Raw genomic sequence first — 24,271 nt, 5'->3', positions numbered from 1 at the left:
AGATGTTATAGTTTTCTGGACTTTACACTTATCACTACTTACTACGTTTTTAGTATGTCGCTTTAATTTGTGGGCTAATTGCAGTCCAGTAGTGTCGTTTTTGAGACAATATGCATACCCGCGGGCAAAAAAATACCTAACTTGTCTTCTGCTTGGTTAGATTCCAGCGGGACAGTAGAATAACGTGTCATCCTAAACGGCGGGCAAATGTCAATAACTTTTGTGTCTAAAACAGGTTGGGTGGGAGTAGAATGCAAGCAAAGGACATGAAAGTGTTGTTAAACAGAGACGCTTCGTCTAGGTTGCTGAGCAGATAGTTGAGGAGGCAAAATGTTGTCATAATGCTTTCTTGGTGACACATGCATGAATTACTAAAAATGTATTTTTACAATACTTTTCAACTTATTTCTAGAGAAAGTGTCCCTAATACGGAGGTAAATAATACATACAAACGACAAAAAAGACTGTCCGTGTCCGTACTAGAGAGTGTCCGCTTTAGAGAGGTTTGTCAGTATGTCTTTTTCCTATTACAGTGTTTGGGGATTACAAAATATGTCCGTTACTGGAGGTGTCCACTATATAGAGGTGTCCGTTAATAGACTGTAATTATATTTAACTTTATTTTAACCAATACGTTCTTCATTTTCTTTGAATTAAAATGGCTACCGGTACTTAAAATGATTTGCTTTTCTTGTGATAGAAATAACTGGGTAGTACTACTGGAACAGACCCATTATCCATTTTTTATCCTCAACCGAAATAACTTCAGATTTTTTTCAAAGGAAAGGTTATTTTATGATTACTTTCTCAATCTGTAGAACAGAATAGTATACTTTGTAGTAATACTGAGAAGAACCTTACATAATTATTTAAAATGTAGCTTTGTTTAATTTTATGTTATTTGTAAGCTTCATTGAGACATTTTATTTCTACCGTATGTTCTAATTTATTTCTACAATAACTTAATGTAAATAACAAATCGAATAAGTGTATCGCGGTATCGTTTAATTGTTGAAATATGTATGTTCCACTTTTTAGTGGAATCGGTTTATAGATTTAAAGCTGGGTGTTATTAGGAAGATAAGATGTTGGCGACGAAAAGTTTAAAAACCTAAAAGTTAGTCTTATGACTCTCAATTCATCAAGTTTTAACTCAGTACTCGATTTTTTTTTATATCAGAATAAATGTTTCCACCTTGTGGCAACAGCTTTTCATAAGAAAAAGAAATAAGAATTCTATCATTTTATTTATGCACGTTGCTTATTTCAGTAAATGTGCCTGTATATTGCATCAACCTTGCTTCTAACTGCATCCATAAAATCGGTTTGGAAGGTTAAGCATTACCGAGAACAGCACCTGGTATTGTTGGTCTAGTGCAGTGGTTCTCAAACTTTTCGATAACGCGGACCCCCCGTTCATTCGGAAAGTGATCTGCGGGCCCCCTTGCAATGCTATCAGAAATTTCACATGGCATTAAAAATATACTAATTAGAATTATTATTGACAAGAGAAAGATCAAGAAAAATAATGCAGTAAGTAATTTATTCTAAAGATACATGATTGTTTCCTAGTGAAGGAAATTTCAATTGAAAATACAGTAACTTTCAAGACTGAAAAAAAATGCCTCTTTTTTCATTTTTTAAAAGGGAATCCACTTGATAAACAATGTTCTCAAATGTGGGGTCACTAATGTGAGGAATGAAATTCTTTGTGTTTTTCCATAATTGCATTGAAATCTGGAATAAGTTTTGTCACCATCAATCTTAGGTCCGACTCCATATTAAGACGATTTTGCTTTAATGGTTTAGTACTGCAAAGAGCAGAAGACTTCTGCTCACATAAGTAAGTGGTAGGGAAAGGCATCAAATGTTGCAATGCATTTTTATACAACTCTTCATACTCACAGAGTACACGTAACCAAGAACTACAAAGTTCATTTTTCAAACATATTTTGCGAGGGTTTTCTCATAGTTTGTTTTAGAAATCCCAGAATTGGGGGGGGGGGAAGCTTGACGTTTATAAGCATAGGAATGACAAACATTTACTTTTTTTTTTTTTTTTTAATAATCTGGAATTGGTGGTAGTGGTGGGAGCTTTCCCCCAATTGAAGATTAAATCCATGAAATTCCGAAGCGTCATGCAATTATTGTATATACAACTGCTTTTCAAAAAATGCCCCAAGAAAGAAGAAATTTCTCTCATTTGAAGTAGTCTTATATAACGGCTGACTGGCTTCAGGGCAGAAATTTAGTACAGTAGGAAAACATTTAAATTTACAAACGTAGGTATAATTTCTAATTGCTTTCTTTTTAGTAACAAAAAAAAAAAAACTTCTTGCATAACAGCTGTGAGTTCCATTTTATTATAACACATTTCAATTTTCGCGGACATCTGATCTAGTGCACTTACAAGCGAGCCGTATTTAAATTTTTTGTCGCCCCGGGCTATTAAAAAAAATGTCATCTCCTCAATATGAATAAACCCTAGTGTAGAAAATTTGAGGCAGTGAAGTGAATAATCAATATTTTCAGTTAAACGTCCAACAATTATGCCGTTTAAGGAAATGGAGACAAATGATTATAGCAAGGGAATTATGATGAAATAATTGGTGGTATGACAATGTGGGAGGAAAAAGGGGGGGGTACTTCGAGAAAACCCACGAACATGACATTCTCCACCACAAATTTACTTGGTCGGGGATCGAACCAGGGACTCCATGCATTAGAGGTAAGCGCTCTACCACTTTTTTTTTTTGCCTCAGTAACCTATAACGACAGGGACACAAACACATAAACATCCAGAACAGTTAAAATTCCAAAAGCTCTCCCACTGAGAATCGAACCCGGGACCACGTACATCAAAGGGGCACGCCAATAGACCAGCCGACCACTTAGCCAGCATGCTCCCCAATACTCAATATTTAAACAAAAGTAGAAATAATAAATAAATATATCTAATAAATAAAGTAATATACAATTTTTAGCTAATAAAATTATAGTTGATCACACAGCAATATGAGGCCACTGTTCAAAGTGAGTGTAAAATTCATTAATAATCAGTGTAAATGAAATTGAGTCTCAGACCGTATGAGCTTGTCCATCACTATAGTCATCTCTATTGTTTCTTCAGCCTAAAAGACTCGATCTTTATATACGTTATAAATATATATAACTAGACGTTAATATAACTATACAGTCTGTTTGTTCTGTGTACTATTAAACCCCCACTGAAGGCCAGCAGAAAATAACAACGCAGCCAGCGTAAAACGTATCCAGCTGATGGCTGAGTAGTTGTAGTTAATGGATTTGATCAGCAGGGATCCATGTTGATTAGGATCGAAATGTCAGGATGTCGTAAAATATGCTCTCGTTACGTACAGCTTGAGCAAGTCCTTGTTGTGCAGGCAGTCAATTGAGTTTTATCTGTTCTTTTGCTATCTATAAAGTATCTCGTGGTACGTACACCCCAATTCTACCCTTTTATCAGGATTTGAGTGTTCCTAAATGGCCTTCAAATATCAATTAGCCTTGAATTAATTTTGAAAAAAAGAGCAATCGAGAAGTTAAATTCAATGAATGTTTTTCTTCTTTCATTCATCGAATAATGTTCTTATGGATGGCTGCCCTAAGCAATTTTGCCACTCCGTGCAATTACATCATTTCCGCACCCTCCCCTTCTCGAGAAAGAACAAATCTTAAAAGCCACGATTTTAAGTATGGTACCTCATCATGAACAACGAAGGGGAGGGAAGGAACACTCGCCCTCAGAAAGGCCTAAACACTACAAATACAATCTCGTTCGTGTTTATCTTTAAATAATGATCCATTATGTTAGTGAAAGATAAATCAAACATATCTGCAGAGGAAAGATGGTAATCCTTTCCATAGAATTCAATATCGAGCTTCAATCTCAATATACCCATTCGCAATTCCAGTGCAACTAGCTCATTTATCTTTATTTCTTTATTTTACTTTCACGTCTGCTAATTTTTTGTTTTCAAGAAACTTGTTTCTATCTTCAATCATAAGGAATTTGTTTGTGACAAAGACAAGACTAGTTTTCATATCAAACTGTGATAACTAACTAAATGGAACAGGTGTTGGCAGTCTTCGAGAATTGAGTTCTTGTATTTGACAACAATGAAACAATTCGTGCTGGGATTTGACTATTTGCTTTAGCACTGTCCATGTGATCTTAAACTAATGAGACCTAAACATGATTTATGAATGTGGTATTCAAATAGAAGGTCAGCTTAGTAAATTTAACTACCATCATTATGAAGTATGTTTTCAACAAGAAATATTTATTTTAAATAATATAGTTATGACAGATTTTGCCACCCCGTGCAAATGCATGTGTTGAACTTATGGTAGAGCCGGTCCTGTTCTTATGTTCTTTAGATTATTCTCTTTTTAACGTTATTAGCCCTGATTCGCTTGTCGAACATATAATTGTTTGTCAAGGCTGCGTAGGTTTAGGCAGAACTTTTCATATAAGCGTGCACTTAAGGCACTTAAATCAGAACTTTTCATATGGAAGTACACAAAGGTAATTGAAAAAGAACTTTGCACATGGGTAGACAAGAGTAGTTGAAACAACTTTTCATATCGGAGTACAAAGATAAATAGAATAGGACTTTAAATATAGATATGCACAAAGTTATTTTTTATATTCACCCGCAAATTAGGGCGCACTTGCCGTCTTACTATAATATTCTTATGTGTTCACGTTATTGCGTTTTAAGTGTATTAAAAATCAGATAACATGATATTTTAGGATTACAGATGAAATTTGAGAATGCATGACAATTGAAGGAAGAAAGAAAATAAATTATTTTATTAGAGTATGCATAGGCACGCCGTGTAGCTATGCTTTTCATCGCTACTTGTCTACGCTGAGTGATCATTAACTAAAATTAACATTCTCGCACCAGACAAATGGAGAATGATAGCTTTAAATCCTTATTATAACTGCACATTCCATTTACTTAATATTTAACAGGTTTGTTCCATTTGTTTTCGAATTCTTGTTCTAAATAGCAAACGTTTAACAGGTATGTTCCATGTAGTTTTCCCTCAATCTTGTTCTAAATAGCGAAAGTTAAATAGATTTGCTGCATATATTTTTTTCCAATTCTTGTTCTAAATAGCAAGAGCTTAATAGATACGTTTCACGAAGTTTTCCTAATTTTTGTTCTAAGTAACAAAGGTTAAACCGATTTGTTCCATGTAATTTTCTCTAATTCTTGTTCTAAATAGCAAACGTTTAACAGGTATGTTCCATGTAGTTTTCCCTAATTATTTTTTTTAAGTAGGAATTAGTGACATTTTTTGCAAAGATTTGATTATTCAAACCCCAATTTTGATGACCCACAACTGGTGAATCAAAGATCTGGAAACGAAAATATTACACATGCTTATCAAGGAAGGCTGAACTTACCTTCATGCTAATCAAGGAAGACAAGGTTTACCTTCATGCTGATCAAGGAAGACTCGGTTTACCTTTATGCTAATCAATAAAAACTGGGTTTACCTTCATGCTAATCAATGAAGACTCGGTTTACCTTCATGCTTATCAACGAAAACTGGGTTTACCTTCATGCTAATCAATGAAGACAGGGTTTACCTTCATGTAAATCAATGAAAACTGGGTTTACCTTCATGCTAATCAATTAAGACAGGGTTTACCTTCATTCTAATCAATGAAGACCGGATTTACCTTCATGCTAATCAAGGAAGACTCGGTTTACCTTCATGCTAATCAATGAAAACTGGGTTTACCTTCATGCTAATCAATGAAGACAGGGTTTACCTTCATCCTAATCAATGAAGGCTGGGTTTACCTTCATGCTAATCAAGGAAGACTCGGTTTACCTTCATGCTAATCAAGGAAAACTGGGTTTACCTTTATGCTAATCAATTAAGACTGGGTTTACCTTCATGCTAATCAAGAAAGATTGGATTTACCTTCATGCTAATCAATGAAGACTGGGTTTACTTTCATGCTAATCAAGGAAAACTGGTTTTAACTTCATACTAAAATTGGTTAAGATCAAGTGAGTTGAGTTGATTTTGAGTTGATAACGTCCCTTTCAGCAGCAAGGCTATATGAGACGTGGACCTACTGGTTAACGTGGAATCCGAACCACATGAGCTCTCGCCGGGAATCGAACCCGGGTCTCCCACGCCAAAGGCGCGTACGCTAAGATCAAGTGAGTTCAGTAGATCAAGTACTTAGTAAATAAATAAATAGTTTATTATTTATTAGTTACTGGAACTTAATAAATAAATAGTAAAATATTACCATTTGAGGCATCCAGCAGACGACAAATCCGATGCACAAGATTACCATGAGGCACGCAAAGTCTCTCTCCTCTTGCGTGGCTGTGTTATGATGAAATTCCCTGTTGTTTTTCTTGGAGTGGTTTGAAGCCGATGTAGAATTGCTGCAACGACTGGAGCTCCTTCGAATTCTTCTGGCACTTAGACGTCTGCCTAAATTGCAAAGCACTCGCACTACAGCTAGATTGCAGCAGACGATGCAAATACTCAGTAGGGTACCTAGAATTAAATTTAAAAGTAGAGGTGACTATATTAATCTTTTAAAGTACGTTTTATAAAATTTTATAAATATACAAAGAAAGATCGACAAGTAAAGAACAAGTGTTTGTCTTAACAGGGTGTAACAAATTGGTACTTGGCAGGCAACTATTATATATTTCATCTTATTTCTAAACGGCCATAAACAGGGTGTAAGTAATAAATTGCTACTTATCAGGCAACTATTATTTATTTCATCTTACTCCTAAACGACCATAAACAGGGTGTAAGTAACAAATTGTTACTTGGCAGGCAACTATTATTTAATTCATTTTACTTCTACACGACTATAAACAAAGTGTAAGCAATAAATTGCTACTTAGCAGGCAAAAACGACCATAAACAGGGTGTAAGTAACAAATTGTTACTTGGCAGGCAACTATTATTTATTTCATTTTACTTCTAAACGACCATAAACAAGGTGTAAGTAATAAATTGCTACTTAGCAGGCAACTATTATTTATTTCATTTTACTTCTAAACGACCATAAACAGGGTGTAAGTAACAAATTGTTACTTTGCAGGCAACTATTATTTAATTCATTTTACTTCTAAACGACTATAAACAAGGTGTAAGCAATAAATTGCTACTTAGCAGGCAACTATTATTTATTTCATTTTACTTCTAAACGACCATAAACAAAGCTATATGTAACTAAAGCACGCTGATTTGCTGCTTAATTACTGACACATGTATTCTTCCACAAAATAGTTCAAATACGGAAAGTGTAAGTTTACTGGAAGACAAGCATTTGGAACTAAAATACTATAATAAGAAACAATAAGAAGATGAAGTAATATGATAATACAGCAATACAGAACACTTAATGAAGTAATAGAAGAATCATTTAATAGACTTCTTCTTGGCAACCAAATCAACTGTGTTAAGTATGTGTTCTGATCGAATTGCGACAGTACGATTATTTTCCTTTCGTTGGGAATATTCACACTAGACTTATACGGTATCAAACGAAAGGTCACTTAATTGTTATTCAAGTAAGATTATAATTTGTATCTCTATTTTAACTAGGGATGGAGTTATGTATGCCTTGAAGCTTAAAATTTTACCCCAAAATTTGCAGGGAACAAAAAGGGCTAAGTATATTTTTCTTCCACACTAGCGGTCGTGTTACAAAGAGTTACTTGAGGAAGTGTTTTGATTGTTGAATACATTTTTTTTTTTTTAACATTTCAACTTTAATGAAGAAATAAATACAAGAGAGAGAGAGAGAGAGAGAAGATGAAAAACTCATCGAAGTTTTCTATTTCAAACATATTGATACGATATAACACTAAACAAAGGTTAAATTCTGTAAATACTGTAATGGACTTTTTACTACCGTCATACTTACATCATACCCAAAATACTCGTTCATGACTTCAATTTGTAAACTGAACTTTGTATTAGGTTCTAGTAGAATATATAAAGTTCACAACGAAGTGTTTCCCGAACAGAGAACGAGGGTTTTGTTCCTGTTTCTTGGTTTATGATAATTTTCTTCTTCTCTGGCAGTTTGAATTTAGTCAACCCCTACAACATATATGACAAGATCTACAACTTTTAGGAACTTGATATGGTGGTTAGGCAATCAACAGCAGCCTATCACTACTGATGAAATTTGCGATATTTCGGGTTGCATAACTTACTCTTGCTGGCTACCAATCTAACACCAGTTCGGAAATTAATAGAAATAGCCAGCCTCGGACCGAACACAAGAACTCATAAGTAATGAACTTTGTAAAGGCACTTTTCTAGATTGTAGATTCCATTATGTAGAAACGAAGATAGTACTTGAGTAGGAAAATTATAAAAGAGCAAAAATCGAACATCTGTATTTCTTCCTAAAAATGTCGGCTTTTTTGTGGGAAAAAATTCCATTCAAAGAAAATCGCCTTTTTACATCTGTAGATAGATGTCATTTTCTCGTTCCTATCTCTGTTCTTCTAATTCTCCCAAGTTATAAATGATACTTTATTGTATCCGTAATAAAGGAAGTCTTTAAATAATAACAACTATAATATCTTTCAGTTTAACGGCCCACGATTATGCCCTTTAGGCTAAAGGAGATGGGTGATTAAGGCAAGAGAATGATGGTGGAAAATTTGGTGGAATAAGAATGTAGGAGGAAACGGGAGTATCCAGAGAAAACCTACGGACATGATGTTGTCTACTACGAACTTACTTGACCGGGATCGAACCAGAGGCCCTACGCACAAGAGGTAAGCGCTCTACCATTGAGTCACCGCACTCTCCAACAACTTTCAATGCTGTAGAGCGTATAGGGGGAAAACATTACGCTTTGTTAATTATGTGTTACATAAGCCCATGGCTATTCATAAGCGTTCGCCACACGTTTTATTACTCATGCGTACGCTTTGATTACGCTGACCACGTATTTAAATGTGGATGGCTAATCACAAACGCGAAAGCAATAAAAAGGCGGAGAAAACGTCAGCTCGAGAGTATTTGGTGCGTTTCGGAACAATAGATCGCCTGCTGTTTAAAATATGTCTAAATGAAGAGAAAAAAGGAAAGACGTGTTGCTAGGCAAGGGGATTTTAGCAAGAAACAGCTGCTTAGAAGATCCTTTGCGCAAAGTATTGGAACTCTGCTATTATAGATCTGGACCTGGCAAAAAAAGAACTGGAAACCCTGACTGGTTCGCAGTGTGATTTTATTGCTCTGGAGAAAACAAAATCACCGAATAGCCACCTTGGTCGCGTTCGCTACGAGGGGTAACGCTTCAAAAACGCATTCTCAAATAGCCTAACCTTAAGTGAGGCAACAACCTTCCTATACTCGTAGACAAAATACAAAGGGCACGGTAGAGCGCACAGGCGTGAAAGTTGCATCCAGTGTGATGTGTATGCTGGCAAAGCAGAAGTAGTCGTGTGTTGACGAAAATGAATCAATTTTGCAAAGAATACTTTATAACACTTTCTGATGCACACTTTGCTTGTTCCGACCTAGTTAAACAGTATTAGTAACATGGATTTGCTGTAAAACGCGCCACTGAATGCCATAGTGAGACGATACGCAGGGTGACTACCCCAGATTGCGTATCACCAAGCCACATCGTATAAGGAAAGTCACCATGTAGTATAATGAAAAACTAACCGTAGAAGCATACATGAACGCCACCTAGCAGGAGATCAGTGGAAATTTGTGATCACCGTAGATGAGACATGATGAGTATATCCGGTAAATTGTGATTCGAGCGAAGTGTCGATGCAAAAGACCGAAGCAATTTCCTTCGTCAGCACACCGAAAGTTTTGTCATCGTTATGGTTAGATTTTATGACATTGAAAAATTAAAGTCACGTGGAATTGCCAACAACGTGAGAATCAATGCTAAGTACCTATTACCAGGAATATGTTTTGACAGATTTACAACGAAATCTCCGCACTGTATAGATCGGATACCAACCGGTGAAGGTGCATCAGGAGAAAGTGTCTAGTCATACAGTCAAAACATCGCTAGCATTCTATAAGCTGACAACAAAGGTAAGTTGTATTCCCTTCACCGGTATTCCAGTGAAGAGTCCCAATGTCAGCTAAATAGACTACTATGCCTTTGGATGATGAAACATCGCCCTTATTCTCCTAAGGACATAGTTCCGATTTCTGGAAGGCATCCCAACAGAAGTGGAATAAAATACTTCTTGTATACTTGTCAAGATGTTTCCTTCGGTAGAAAGTGTGCTGTCGGGCAATCGACAAAAGTACTGGTCGTCACAATTAATGGTGAAGCATGGACTGTGATGAGTGAGCGAAAACTTCGAAGTTGTCTATTAGCCTCTGTACTAGGAGTTTTCAGGAAATTACGTCATATCTTCTTACCTAAACAATCTACGCATTTGCACTTAAATCGTTTGAGAAAGTACACGAAACTTTCGCGAATATGATAACGATGAATCAGTTCTTGTGTTTTAGTTTTCGATGCTAACGTTTCTGAAACTGTATCCATTTTTTAAGCTGACATGAAACTGATTATACATCAAAGCGAAACTGTAAACTCTTGACTGTTGACTGGGGATCGTGAGGGTTATTGCAGAAGAATTGATGCTGGGGAGACTGTTCGTACTCTGAAATAAGTATTCAAGAATTCTTTCAGTCAGTTGTTTTCCCATCAAGCCATAGTTTCATATCAACTTTGAAAATGGAAGCAAGCAGAACTTCGGAAATGTTAGCATCGTCATCTTTTTAAATGGAATCAGATAGAGCTTCAGAACTCAGCTTTGAAAATGAAAGTAGTTAAATCTTCAGAAACGTTAGTACCATCAACTTTGAAAATGAAAGTTGTTAGAGGTTAGAAAATGTTAACATCAGCAGCTTTGAAAATGAAAATGATCAAAACTTTGGAAACATTAGTGAAACGTTAGTTAGATCTTTAGAAACACTAGAACATCAACTTTGAAAATAGAAGCAGTTAGAACCAAGGATCTTATAAAATAGCGGATCTGCCCTTACAACAAAATCTTGAAGCCATACGTCATAGTTTCGCCACCCCTACTTTGCCCACTCCGCCTAATAGGATCGCAATGTTTTGAGCCAACAATCATGGCGGAAACGAAAGTAACCAACCAGACGATGGCGAAAATGAGAATAGCCAATCAGACGTGCCGATGCTCGGATGTTTTTTGGCTTCTTTCTTTTAATAGGATCAAGATACATATGGACAGATCCTCTATTTTATAAGATCCTTGATTAGAACTTCAGAAATGTTAGCATAATCAATTTTGGAAACCAAAGTGGTTAAAGCTCTAGAAGCGTTAGCATAATCAGCTTTAAAAAATTGAAATATTCTCAGTTTCAGAAACTTTGAAGATAGAAACAATTGTTCATGCTAATTATTTGAAAAAGTGTTTGATACATAATGAACGAGATAAATTATCTACGTATAATACTTACAGTGGAAACTAAAGCTTAACAAAATCTCTATAATTATCCAAAATTTGACTAAATTTTAAAACAGTTAAATGACTGTACTTACCAAACGAGAAGTACACGTAAGCATAAATAATATCCTTTGTTTCGGTGGCAAACTTGTATCGGACGCATTTGTTGTCTTTGAAGTACAAGCCGAACCCAAGGAATGGTAAGCAAGCCAGTATCAATACCACAAACCAAAGAGCAAATATGGTATTCTTAATCATACAGTAAGTCACGTGCTGAAAAAATTAAAACAAATCAAAATAAATTATGATTTCAAAAAAAAGTATCTGTATACATAAATAAATATACTGTAGTTTGTTATCAATGTTTTACAAATATTATGTTCGAAGTGTTTGCCATATTGAATGCCATAGAGAAGAAATTTTCGATAAAGTTAGTGAAAAGTAGATTAGTTCTTACTTTATTTGCATGAATATAGAATAAATATATTTTCAATTGCACTAAGAAATATACATGAAATAGAGAACTATAGCGCAATTATCTCGGAAGTGTTCGTTAGAGATATGCAAATGTACATTCAAGTAACCCAGTCTCATTCGTGACAATCATAAATACTTCATCATGAAATATGAAATATGTATGTATCAGCGTTTTCTAAGCGGTATCCGCATCGCAGTTTGCTACACAAAATCATAAAATTGCGATGCAAACAAAAAATTGTGTCACAAAATGCGATGTGTCCACGGTCATTAATTTATTTCCGGTATGAGCGGGGTTTTCTGTAAGATTTCTCTTTTGATCTCATATAGCTGTAATAAATCTCTCTTCTAAAACCCTACGTTTCAGTTTAGGTGCCTCATCCATTCTTAATAATACACTAGCTGCGCTCTCTACACAGCGCGTCATTCACATATGAGCATAAATCTCCTTGTCATTCCTCACAACATCTGTAAATGTCCCTTTGCAGACACAAGTGAAAGACTTCTTGATAAAAATCGGCAAGGGGTACAATAAAGGGGAGATTTTTTCAATATCTCGCTTCGTTTCCAATATTTGAGCCTACTTCCGGTTAGAGTTTCTAATTCATGTACGATCAGTGTTTTACTTTCCTTTTACGTGCAGTGTGTTATAAACAAATACATTACACACACAATTAATTATAATGTCAGTGATATAGGGTGTTCCTTGAGCAATACATTTCAAACAATAAAGGTTTATCTTAGACTGGTGAAATGGTTATCCTTCGTTTTTCATTATCATTTGGCCATAAAGCAAACGCCTGAGAGGTATGGAACCCCCATATACAATTATGTGGTGTTGGAACGTATAATGCGTAGGATATGATGCTTTAGTTTTTTGTACCCATAAAAATGTAATAAAGAAATAACGGCCATTTTAAAAATATTCAATTACAAATGAACAATCTACACAAAATTTGCAATCGATCAGTTAAAACGGCATCTTTCTAGAGCTTATGGTTCCCGAGAACACACTATCGAGAGGACTGGCCACAAACCTATAAACCTTTCTTGATCACATACAAATAAACCTAGCATTTTAATATATAGATACCAATCCACTATGGACTGGACACCATATTACTGGAGAGCTGTCGTCGTATAATTGACAAAGAGACCATAGTGCACTTCGACATTTTATTGTATATGGAAACGAAACGGCTCAATATTCTTTCGAAATGCAAGAATCTAACTGAAATTACGTAAATATTGAAAACAAAGGATTTTATTAGTGTTCCCTCTTCTGTCCTGTAATTTCAAGCTGAGATAAAGACTTTATAAATGATATATCTGCTAGTTAATTGATAGAATTGGCCCAGAAACATTCATTTGCAACGACCCCACAATAGTCAATACGGTTATTTTATAACAAATTTGGTTTCATTATGTAGCAGTGCTTAATGATTTAAGTTACAATTTTCTTGTTCTATAAAATTAAATTTCTTAGTAAATTTCAATTCTGACGAGTGATTAATTTATTTGGAGGTAAGATTTTGAAACTGCTGCACTTAATAAATTATTTATCTCTGATATATTATTATGTGTGTATTATTCATACTAATCTGTCTGATACCCTAAACTCAATAAGGCGGGTGAAAAAGTCACAAGGGTACACAAAATTCCTTATTAATAGGAATAGGAATATTTCTTTATTTACAAAATTGATATGAATACCGTCAAAACATAAAATAATTTTGCCTCGCCAGACAACGAAAACTGACCAGTATCCTCTTGTTTCTCACTGAAATGGCGAAAGAAAAGTAGTGTTCGATTCAGAATTCTTTTTTAAGAAATGGGTAAAACAAACTTGGTCCAGCCATTATTTGGCTACGATATAAGTTAAGAACTTAACACTTGTGTGAAATTATTTTGCTTTTGTCATAAAAATATGGATTTACTTCGTCAGTTGCGTAATGCCAGTTCCCCGTTTCTTGACGGCACTACGGATTCAGCATTAAATAAAAATGTGGGGTACATTTAAAACAGATACCATTTTAGATAATTCTTTGGACGATGAATCCATATCAAAAACATTTTCTTACTATCTCTTACAATTATTATTATCATGCTAGTGGGCCTTAGAAGACTGTAATGTTATTAGGATCACGCTAGAGAGCCTTAGAAGAATGAAATGTTATTAGGATCATGCTAGTAGACCTTAGAAAAATGAAAGGTTACTAGGATCACGCTAGTAGACCTTAGAAGAATGAAATGTTATTAGGATCATGCTAGTATACCTTAGAAGAATGAAATGTTATTAGGATCACGCTAGTATACCTTAGAAGAATGAAATGTTATTAGGATCACGCTAGTAGACCTTAGAAAATTGTAGTGTTATTGGGATCACGCTATTGGGACTTACAAGACTGTAATGTTATTAGAATCCCGCTAGTAGACCTTACAAGATTGTAATGTTATTAGGATCCCGCTAGTGGGCCTTACAGGATTGTAATGTTATTAGGATCCCGCTAGTAGGCCTTACAAGATTCTAAGGTTAGTATGTCCTTCCGTCCGTCCGTAACTCTACATGTCAACGCTTCAATGAAAGTTATTTTTTAAAATTCTGTTTTCTGGAATAGACAACTACGGGATTATTTCGGCTGAGTTCATTAGAGATATCTAAATTTGCGTTTAAGTAACCCACTCTCCTTTCTGGCATTCATAAATACCTTATTAGGGATAAAAAAAAACACTGCAAAACATAAAGAACCAAAGCATAGTCCACCTTGAAGATTGAAAATAACTACAATTCCAAATCGATCACTCACTAGATGTAGATATTTTTGGACTCACGCTTAGATCTACTAAGATGGTTTTCTGACTGATAATATATCTTTAACTTTTGACTATATGCTCTTCTTAAATTTCTGTTCTTTCTTTCTGTCCAATTTGATTCTGTCTGCGTAGTTCTTTCCTCCAACAGCCCCAGCTTATACTTTTTACATTTTCTGATAATTTCTGCATAACACATCCACAATTACGAGAAAGATAACATTTGTACGACTCATCTGAAGTCAACACAAAAGCAATGTTGGCCTATAATTTATAAATTTAGTAGCACATATAACCTAAATGTCTACAAAATTAAAGTCGGTAACGTAGAATTTCAAATTTTCTAACGTCTTAATTTTCACTTACTTAACTCCAAATTATCGCGTGTCGTATCTCTAATAGGACTCGGAAATTTTAAAGAAATTTCTCTACGAGAATTTATAAAGTCAAACTTATGAATTTTCTATGTTTCGTTTAGGACTGGTAATATACTTTAAAAAAAAAAAAAAAAGTAGAATTACGTCCTCCTGATCTAGTTGCACGGGTTCCCAGTTCGATTACTTCAGCAGTGCCTTGAATTCTGAACTCATTACGGTGATTCCGTTTTCACCCTAATCTTCAGGTCCTTATCTTGTATACTCTCGATGCTGAAAAGGTACGCTAAACTTCAACTAACCAACCACATCTATTTGTATCGGAGGAGAATCTTGCTCTCCTTCTTCCAAAGCAAAATTTGAAATAATAATGCTGCTTAGAAGTCACTCTGACTAAATAGCTATAGATTAGGCACTAGTTCAGGGCCGGATTTCCCAATAGGCCCGGTAGGCCCGGGCCTATGAACGCAAGCTCCCAGGGGGCGCACGGCCGAGAGAAAAAAGTTAAAAATAAATAGCCATAACTTAACATATTTTTTGAATTGATTAAAAAATCAGGGTAATAAAGCATTCTGATTTTGAAGTTCATTGGAACAAATAATTGTTGGTAAAGTTCACCAATCTTTTGTTAATACATTAACGGTATTTTGTTAAGCTCAGAACCAAGTAAATTCCTAAAAAAAAAAAAAAAAAAAAAAAAAAAAAAAAAAAAAAACTTGCAATGATAAAATTGCATCGTGGAGTGGTGTTTAAGCAATTAACATAGATATAGGCCTGATATATTTTTTTTAATAAAGGTTTTTAGGAAAGTAACTTTAACCAGACTAGGAGGCGGAAAAATTATTGGGCCTAGGGGCGCCAAAATGCTAAATCCGGCCCTGCACTAGTTATTAATTTTTCAAACGCAAAGCAGACACCTTCCCCTATGCCAACTCCTAAATCTGTTCCTAAATCAATGTACAATTCAACAATACCATAATAATAATCTCTATATATAAAAATGAAAGTTTGTGTTGAAAAATATTTGTGACTTTGCACCGCTTGAACCACGTGACCGATCTGGATCAATTTTTCAACATAGATGGTGTTTATCATTTTACTTTGACGGTACAACGTAGGGGAGAGAGAGGAGGAGGGGAGGGTATCTAAAAATGACCGAAATTGACCGATATTAGTGTCGAACCCATAGTTTTCGGGATCGCTGAGATGAACAATGACATATTTGATGCCGCTTAAATCCATATTCAGCCCACAATAGTAATATTTAATTTTTACTGTTATTTTTACCAAACACATCACATAAGGAGTTGTGCATTTATAGTTTTTATTTCAACCCTGCGAAGCGGATAATCAACATTAGTAATAGATAAAATAGAAATAGAGTAGATCCTACTGAAAGATTTCACAGAATTTCCGCATAATAAAACAGCTTTTATTCCTTTGTGTGTTTCAGGGTCAAATATAAAGAAAAATATTTCAGATGATGAAAAAAATGGCGGGACATCTTTATGTCCGCCACGTGGCTCTGATAGCAATTAGTGAAGCCCTTTTGTAGCTCAAGGCTTCGCTCTCGCAGCTGAAAAAGAAGTGTTGTGATTTCCGAGAACTTATCGTAGCTAATTACGGGCTTCAATTGATTGATTTATTGCAAAGACGGGGCTCTGTGTCGATTGTATGTGGAAGACTGCGTGGTTTTGTAATGCGCGTAAGTTATGTTGAGTCAAGTGGCCGGGAGGAAAGCCCTTCGGAATGTATACGGTATCCTTGATCTATTTGGAGGTTATCCTTATGCAACGAGTAGAGATTCCTTTATGTGCGTTTTAATCACCAGACATATGGTAAAGTTACACAAAAACGCGTTTAAAGTGCATTCTATATGCAGTTCATGACCCCAAATGAAATACGTACATTTGGCGTTAATGAGAATTTTTAACTCTGGTATTTAGCTCCAAGGCTTGCCATATATATAGTGAACACTGTGTTCAGTTCTTCGATTGGCAAATGTTTCAAAATTGCAGTAAACAACAGCTTATTAAGCTGACCTAACTCGTAAGGATAAAAACTGAATGATTACACTGTTCTCACTTTCTGATCGGGAGTACCGGAGTTTGAATCGATGACCAATGTGAATTTTGCACAGCACAGCATGTTCACTCCTCACTCAACCTCACGTTCATATAATCAACACCATATCATGCTTACTCGGTCTCACTCACACTCACACTCACACTCATTTCGACCTCACACTCACATTTTTACAATAATGAGATCGGAGTTGGGAGTTATTCTCGGGACGCCCGATGAATATTGAAACCGGAAATTGTAATAGATTCCATCACTTCCGTTTTCAGTCAGTACCGGATCTAAAAGATCATGTGGAGGATCACCTCCATATATACCTCAGAGCATCACTATTTGTAAGAAATTGTATAACCTCCTTTAGGTATAGTGGCAAGCATTTATCGTAAATTGTATATCGTAAACTATACTTTACCACTATGTCTACAGAAGTTAAATTAGTATTAGATGGGAATGAGGCATGTTGTTATGTGTATCGCAAAACCAACAGACCATACGAAAAAAAAAAAATGGGGATGCTTGCCCCCATCTCCCTGCGTGTGGGTCCGCCACTAGCTTTAATAGGATAATAAGAGCTGAACGGAATATATTTTCGGGATTCTGTATCCATACCTAAACACCATTCTTGGTATCTATTACCGTTTTTAGTGTATGGTGATTAATATTCAAACCACTAGTGGAAAATATTTCTTGCACTCCCAGTTTTAGCAAAAAATATAGAATTCTTGGAATGGAAAGAGATAGAATCTGATTTTGAGACTAAGTCCATGTCAGAAAACCGCTAATCGCTATCTATTACCCGTTTTGGCTCTATTGTTGTCAATGTCGAAACCAGAAATAGTATATTTCTACCACTTCCGGTTTGAATAAAGGGGTACGAGAAAAGAAAGAATTGGGACTCGACGAAAACAGTAAAATTACGCCAATGAAGTCTTAGTTTACTTGAAGAAAAACAAAAGAATAATTCTGCATATAAATAAATGGGATAAAAGAAGAACAAAGTATGCTCTGAACACCGTTAAATTCAACTTGTTGTGGGTGAATGACTCAACCATTGTCTTCTTCTTAGCAACACTGCTTGTAATATTGTTTCATTCACTTCCTCCCCCTCCCTTCCCCCTCGTCCGATCAAGTGAGACAAAGATGGATACGGAGGAGAATGATAACGGACTAAAAATGGCCACCTATTGATTGATGAGGGAAGAACGTTAAGTTGTTGTTGTTGATGGGTTTGCATTGGAAGAAGCTACTACAACCGCGGAAGAACAAAAGCAGTCTGAATTGTCCGTTCGATCAGTGATCCTCTTTTATTTTACCCCTGTTTACCTTATTTTGCATTCATGGGCAAGCAATGAACGCTAAAACAAATGATTGTGAAACTCTCATTTTAATTGCAAGCAAACGAGAATTGACAAGAAAAGCCTTCTCGCCCTGAATTTAGAGAATTAAACTTGTTGCAAATCCGAACGTTTCCCTCTGGAATTGCTATTTTAAGGTTCTACACCTTTTGTGAGCTAAATAATTGCGTAAATAAATTTGCCTTTACTAACTCACTTTTCAAACTGAAATTTTGTATTATAATTAGTATTTGAAAAACAAATTATTTCACTGATAATAATTATGTAATACTCATGTTATTGACTAATCATTGAAATTAGTTTAAATCTACAAACTCATCTTCGAAACTGGTCCTTAGAAACTTAATGTGAATGAATTTTACGAAATTCTGCCCCTGGGCCATTCAACATAGTTACAAAAAAATATAATATATGAGAGCCTTTAGATATATAATTCGAGATGAATATCTTCTTTATAGGTGCGGATGTTGGAAATGTCACCATGAGGGAGTGAAAGAAGCATGAAATCTAACTAATATACGTATATCGTACAAAAGAGTAATGACAAAATAGGAAATTTAATTACGGGTATTATTATAAATTTCTTCTGTATTATTGGGTATAAAGAAACGAAATGTGAGATGTGGGTGTACAAAGGAATGAATTGTGGTATGTAAAGTGAGGTAATTTACATAAAGATACATAGGTAACAAATATATTGTTTACTTGTGCGAATTTTGGAAATTCCGACACAAAAGGAGTGATGGAAAAGATTACAGTTAACTAATATTATATGTTTCTTTTGAACCATTGACATAAAATGTGGCATACGAGGAACTTCTGTCGCACTTGGACGAATTTGGAAATTCCCCAAATATATCTATATCTCTTAAGCTCAGACACGTGAAATTGAGTATCTGGTCTTTTTATTGACCTAAACTAGAAGAAAAAGAGTGGAATGGTTCCCTAAGATGCCCATGCGAAGGTTGAGTTGAGTTGATTTTGAGTTTAACGTTCCTTTTTAGCAACGAGGCTATATGAGACGGGACTTACTGATTAATGTAGAACCCGAACCACATGAGCTCCCACCGAAAATCGAACCCAGATCTCCCACGCAAACGGCGAGTACGCCAACCGCTTAGCCAAGAAGCAGCTTTGTGCGTTCAAGCTTTGTGCGAGACCGAGTTCAGACGAATTCCATACGAAAGGTATAGAAAAGAATAAAAAAAGAAAAAAAGAAGATCCAAATATTGCCCGCAGTAAGACATAGACATGCGAGGATTTGATAGTTTTTTTTTTTTTTTTTGGTCTTCCTATTGTGAAAAGAGGTACAGTCGCTTTGAACACAGACTATACGAAAGGATTTAACTGTTCGAGCTCTTGTACAGGATAAGTTTTAGAGACTCGCTCGATTAAGCTTTGAGATCCTTCATAAGGAGAAAAAAATATGTATGTAGCTTTACTTCTCTATTATCCTTACGCGCTTAAATTCTTATACGCCTTGTAGTTATTTTTCAGAGCAATGTTTTAATAGACACAAACGCAGGGCCGTGCCGTGGAAAATCAGCGCCCGGGGCGAGAGTATACGACGGTGCCCCCATACATATATTCCAAGTAATTTTTCCTATCTTTTTTCATTTTTTCTCTCGAATTTCTCACCCCCTTACTTCGGTTCCCGAGGCTGTCGCCCCGCTCCCCCCCACGACAGGGCCCTGCACATACGCATAAATAAGAAAGAAAGAAAATTATAGATTTAGTGAGAGAGAGGAAAATCGTGTTTGTTAGAATAACATTAGGAACCCCATGCATACTGTTCACGTCTATAGGAGGCAGGGTGGCTCGGTGGTAGAGTCTGGTCCATAGGGTCCCTGGTTTGATCCCCGCCCAAGTAAGTTTGTGGTGGACAACATAGTGCCCGTGGGTTTTCTCGGGGTACTTTCGTTTCCTCCCACTTTCTTAGTCCACCAATTCTGCCATCATCATTTAGTTGCTTTACTCATCGTCTCCCTTAGCCTAAAGGGCATAATCGTGTTACGTTAAAATCAAAGATTTAAATTTTTCACGTCTATAATGATGTTTCGTTGTCTCGGGTCATTCCCGGTCACGGATCTAATTTTCTTCAGGTTTTCCGGAGCTCCCTCGTGGCTAAGCGGTTAGCGTACGCGTCTTTGGCATGGGACACCCGTGTTCGATTCACAGTAGGAGCTCATGTGTTTCGGGTCCAAGATTAAGCTGTATGCATTCAGTTCTCACAAAGCTTCATTGTTGAAAGGGACGCTACGCCCTAATAAACCAAAATAAATCAATCAAGTTGGGTCTTCCTGGTGACGAGATAGGAATTACATAGCCTATTCCATCACGGGAAATGACTTATATTTAACTACTTTTTATGTCTCTGACTTAGCCTGTGATTTTATTTGTTACAGTTATTTTCCCTTATGCGTAATATATAAGTGAACTCTACATGCTTAACGATTTCTAATCCTCATTTCTATCTCAGTAACCCAACATGCAATAAATTTGCTGTTGATTTGTTCGTTGATATGCTGTTGGTGATTACAAATTCCTTTTCTTTCTTCTTCTTCTTCTTCTGCAATGGAATTATTTTCTATTGCATAATTCGCTCCGATTCTTACTTGGTACACTTCTATTTTAAATCAAAGCATTTGCAGACACTCTGAATCGAGAGAAACATCTTTGGATTTTTCGATGTGTGTGGTGACATGGTCCATATAAGCAGAATATCAACAGCTTCTTGAAGGTGGTGATTGTTGGTCGATGGGTAACAGAACATCTGCAAAATCTCAATTTCTTGATGTGCTCCAGATAGCATGAGATGCATGGTCAGTCTATTTGTAAAATGATAAATCGCCATCGTTTCTAGGTCTCTTTAACACACGGAGAGTTTATTCATGTGTGTGAGATATATATGAGTTGCAGACAGAAATTATGGGAAATATTACGAGTCTGATTGCGTAAGAACAAAGCTATCTGCGTTGCATAGATAGAAATACTTTAGATACAACCATATTTCAAGTTACGACACCTTTCTTTATGCACATACAAAATATTTTGCCTCTCTTTATGGTGGGAGGAATACTTTTGTGTTCCATTTTTTAAGCACTCCCAAGCATACAGAAATAAAGAGATATTAATTCTTCATTTGCAGCCACGGCATTACATACAACTCTTAAGACCATTTTATGTACGCGGTTCCGGTAGTGTTGGCTCAACCGCCGCGTTTTCTAACTTACATTGAGTCAAGTCAGTCTCTTTATCGACAGCAAAAGTCCGATATGACACAATGTAAATAGAAACCCCCAGCCGCCGCGGATCGTAAATACCAGCGATCGGATTTTCAGACCGTGGTGGTGTCTGAAAATCTATACTGTCATGGATAAAATACTCATTTAACTCAATGTATTTACAAACCACGGCGCTTGATCACGGAGCCACCTAACTTCTGCCCCCCCCCCCCTACATTTTTGGGCTTGCTACGGACCTGGGAAAACGACAGACAAGAATGCGTTCCATTCTTTTTTTTTTTTTTTTTTTGAGTAAATGTTTGTCTATATATGCAAACAAAGCAACGACAATAGTCCTTTAATTGACAGAGTGTAAGATTCCAATGATCAAATAATACGTACAATGGAAGGACATATATATATTCTGACAAACATTACCTATCACAGTGGACACAGAGCTCCTTCGTGGCTAAGCGGTTAAGGTAGTTCCTTTGGCTGGGAGACCTGGGTTCGATTGCCGCAAGGAGCTCACGTGGTTCGGATTCCACGTTATTCAGTAAGTCCCGTCTCATATAGCCTCGCTGCTGAAAGGGATGTTAAACTCAACATCAACTCAACACAGTAGACACAGGACGAAAATATGTCTAAGAAGTACGTGACTCGTATACATTTTTCAGTAAAAAGGCAGATACCTGTACGTGTCATGTTTCCGGGTGCCACTTCCTGTTTTAGGCTGTAGTTCTGATTTTTACGCTTAAACCAAAATAAATAATGTACGTGTTCATTAAAAGTGGGCTAAATTTCAGTGACACCCTATATCTATCAAAATGTGGCGACTAGATTGAAACAACCTAGAGTTCATAGAGGTTATCTCATTTCCCTGAGAGAGTGAGTAATGTAAATCTCAACAGAAGCCCTTCTGTCGCCGAGAGATTTAATACCCTAAGAGTAACTAACTGTGTAGCAGAGACAGAAAAACCGAGATCTGATTAGGTTCAAAGAAAAAAAAAATCCAGGCCTTGACACAAAACATCCAACCCTGCTCTCGGGCAACACCCAATGGAGATGGAAGTTGTCAGACAGTTCAAGGCATCAGCGCCAACACAAACAATGCATCATATTAATCATTTTATTACATAGGGTGTAAAATTGCTTCATCTCATTACATTTTCACATTAATTTCTACTCGTGTTGATGTGTTATTTGCATGAAATGATATGTAAAGGGGTGAATAGGTAAGCATTTTTTAAAATTATATTGCTGTCGGTAGCAGTCAAGAAGGCCCTTGCATAATCTCTTCTGAGGATTCGATATAGGATTTGGTTCTCCATAAAATTTAATGTGTATTCAATATCCACCGTTTCTCAGAAATAATTATTACTTTACTATGTTAAATTATCAATTTTATTTTGCATTTTCAGTGTTTCTGGAGCGATCACTTCTGGTGCGAGGAGTTCCTAGTTCGTTTCCAATCCCAGGTCACGTGAGTTTGTAAGAGAACGTAATTCTATGAGTTTTCTCAGAGTTATCTGGTTTCCTTTCACATTATCATTCTACCAAATATTCCATATTTATTCACTTTCACTAACCATTCTTCTTCTGTAACCTAAAGGGCTCCATTTAGTTGTATTGCGACATCTTCAAATTTCAATTTTAACTAGCTCAGAATTTTTAAAAACATTTTGTCCATTTTTGTCCATCCAAGAAAAAAATGTACCATTCAAATTAACAAATGTACCATTCAAAATTTGGGCCACTTCGATCACCTGTAGCGCATATTCAAATTCGAATTTTTGTACCATTCAAATAGACGAGGGAGGGCCACCTCGATCACCTGTAGTGTGACATCTTCAAATTCAAATTTTAACTAGCTCAGAATGTTGTCCAAATCTTGTCAATTTTTGTCACACCAAGAAAAATTTTTAAACTAATCAAATTAGCAAAGGGAACCATTACAAAATTTAAAATGACTCTCCCTCGTTTATGTGAATGGTACATTTTTCTTGGTTTTACAGGAATGTACAAAAATTGGGGAGAAATTCTGAACTAGTTGAAATTCGAATTTGTAGAAGTCGCATTACAGGTGATTTAAGTGGCTCAAATTTTGAAATGGCTCTTCTTTGTTAATTTGAATGATACAAATTTTTTGTTGGGGTACAAAAATGCATAAAAATTGGACGGAATTCTGAGGAAGTTAAAAGTCAAATTTGAAGATTTCGCAATACAACTAAATGGACTCGCCTAAAGGGTAACCGTTGGACTTAATTATTTCATTTCATTTTTGAATGATTCGAAATGTTATGTTTGAACCACAGAACTTACAGAATAAAAAATTTCAATACCTTAATTTGTTATTAATGATAGGTACACGTTATATCAATTATCACCAACATATACTGAATATCGTCCTTGTCAGCTCCTAAGTCGAGATTTCTAAACATCCAATTTAG

At 35.9% G+C, this 24,271-nt stretch overlaps 1 protein-coding gene across 2 annotated transcripts in view; it reads right to left on the bottom strand.

Moving 5' to 3' along the window:
- The window catches only part of LOC145664327 (prostaglandin E2 receptor EP4 subtype), a 219,749-nt gene that overhangs the window by 25,468 nt on the left and 170,010 nt on the right, over window positions 1-24,271 (bottom strand). For both annotated transcript variants that reach the window (XM_081730942.1, XM_081730949.1), the window contains exons 2-3: window positions 11,594-11,771; window positions 6,305-6,561 (exon numbers count right to left, since the gene is read on the bottom strand). In XM_081730942.1, the coding sequence (XP_081587068.1) occupies window positions 6,305-6,561; window positions 11,594-11,771 (435 nt within the window). The remainder of the gene's footprint in view (window positions 1-6,304; window positions 6,562-11,593; window positions 11,772-24,271) is intronic.

The sequence above is a fragment of the Thermobia domestica genome, chromosome 1, assembly GCF_964235325.1.
Source record: "Thermobia domestica chromosome 1, izTheDome1.hap1.1, whole genome shotgun sequence".
Taxonomy (NCBI): domain Eukaryota; kingdom Metazoa; phylum Arthropoda; class Insecta; order Zygentoma; family Lepismatidae; genus Thermobia; species Thermobia domestica.
The sequence above is the reverse complement of the archived record's forward strand: the minus strand, read 5'-3'. Positions and strand labels throughout refer to the sequence as shown.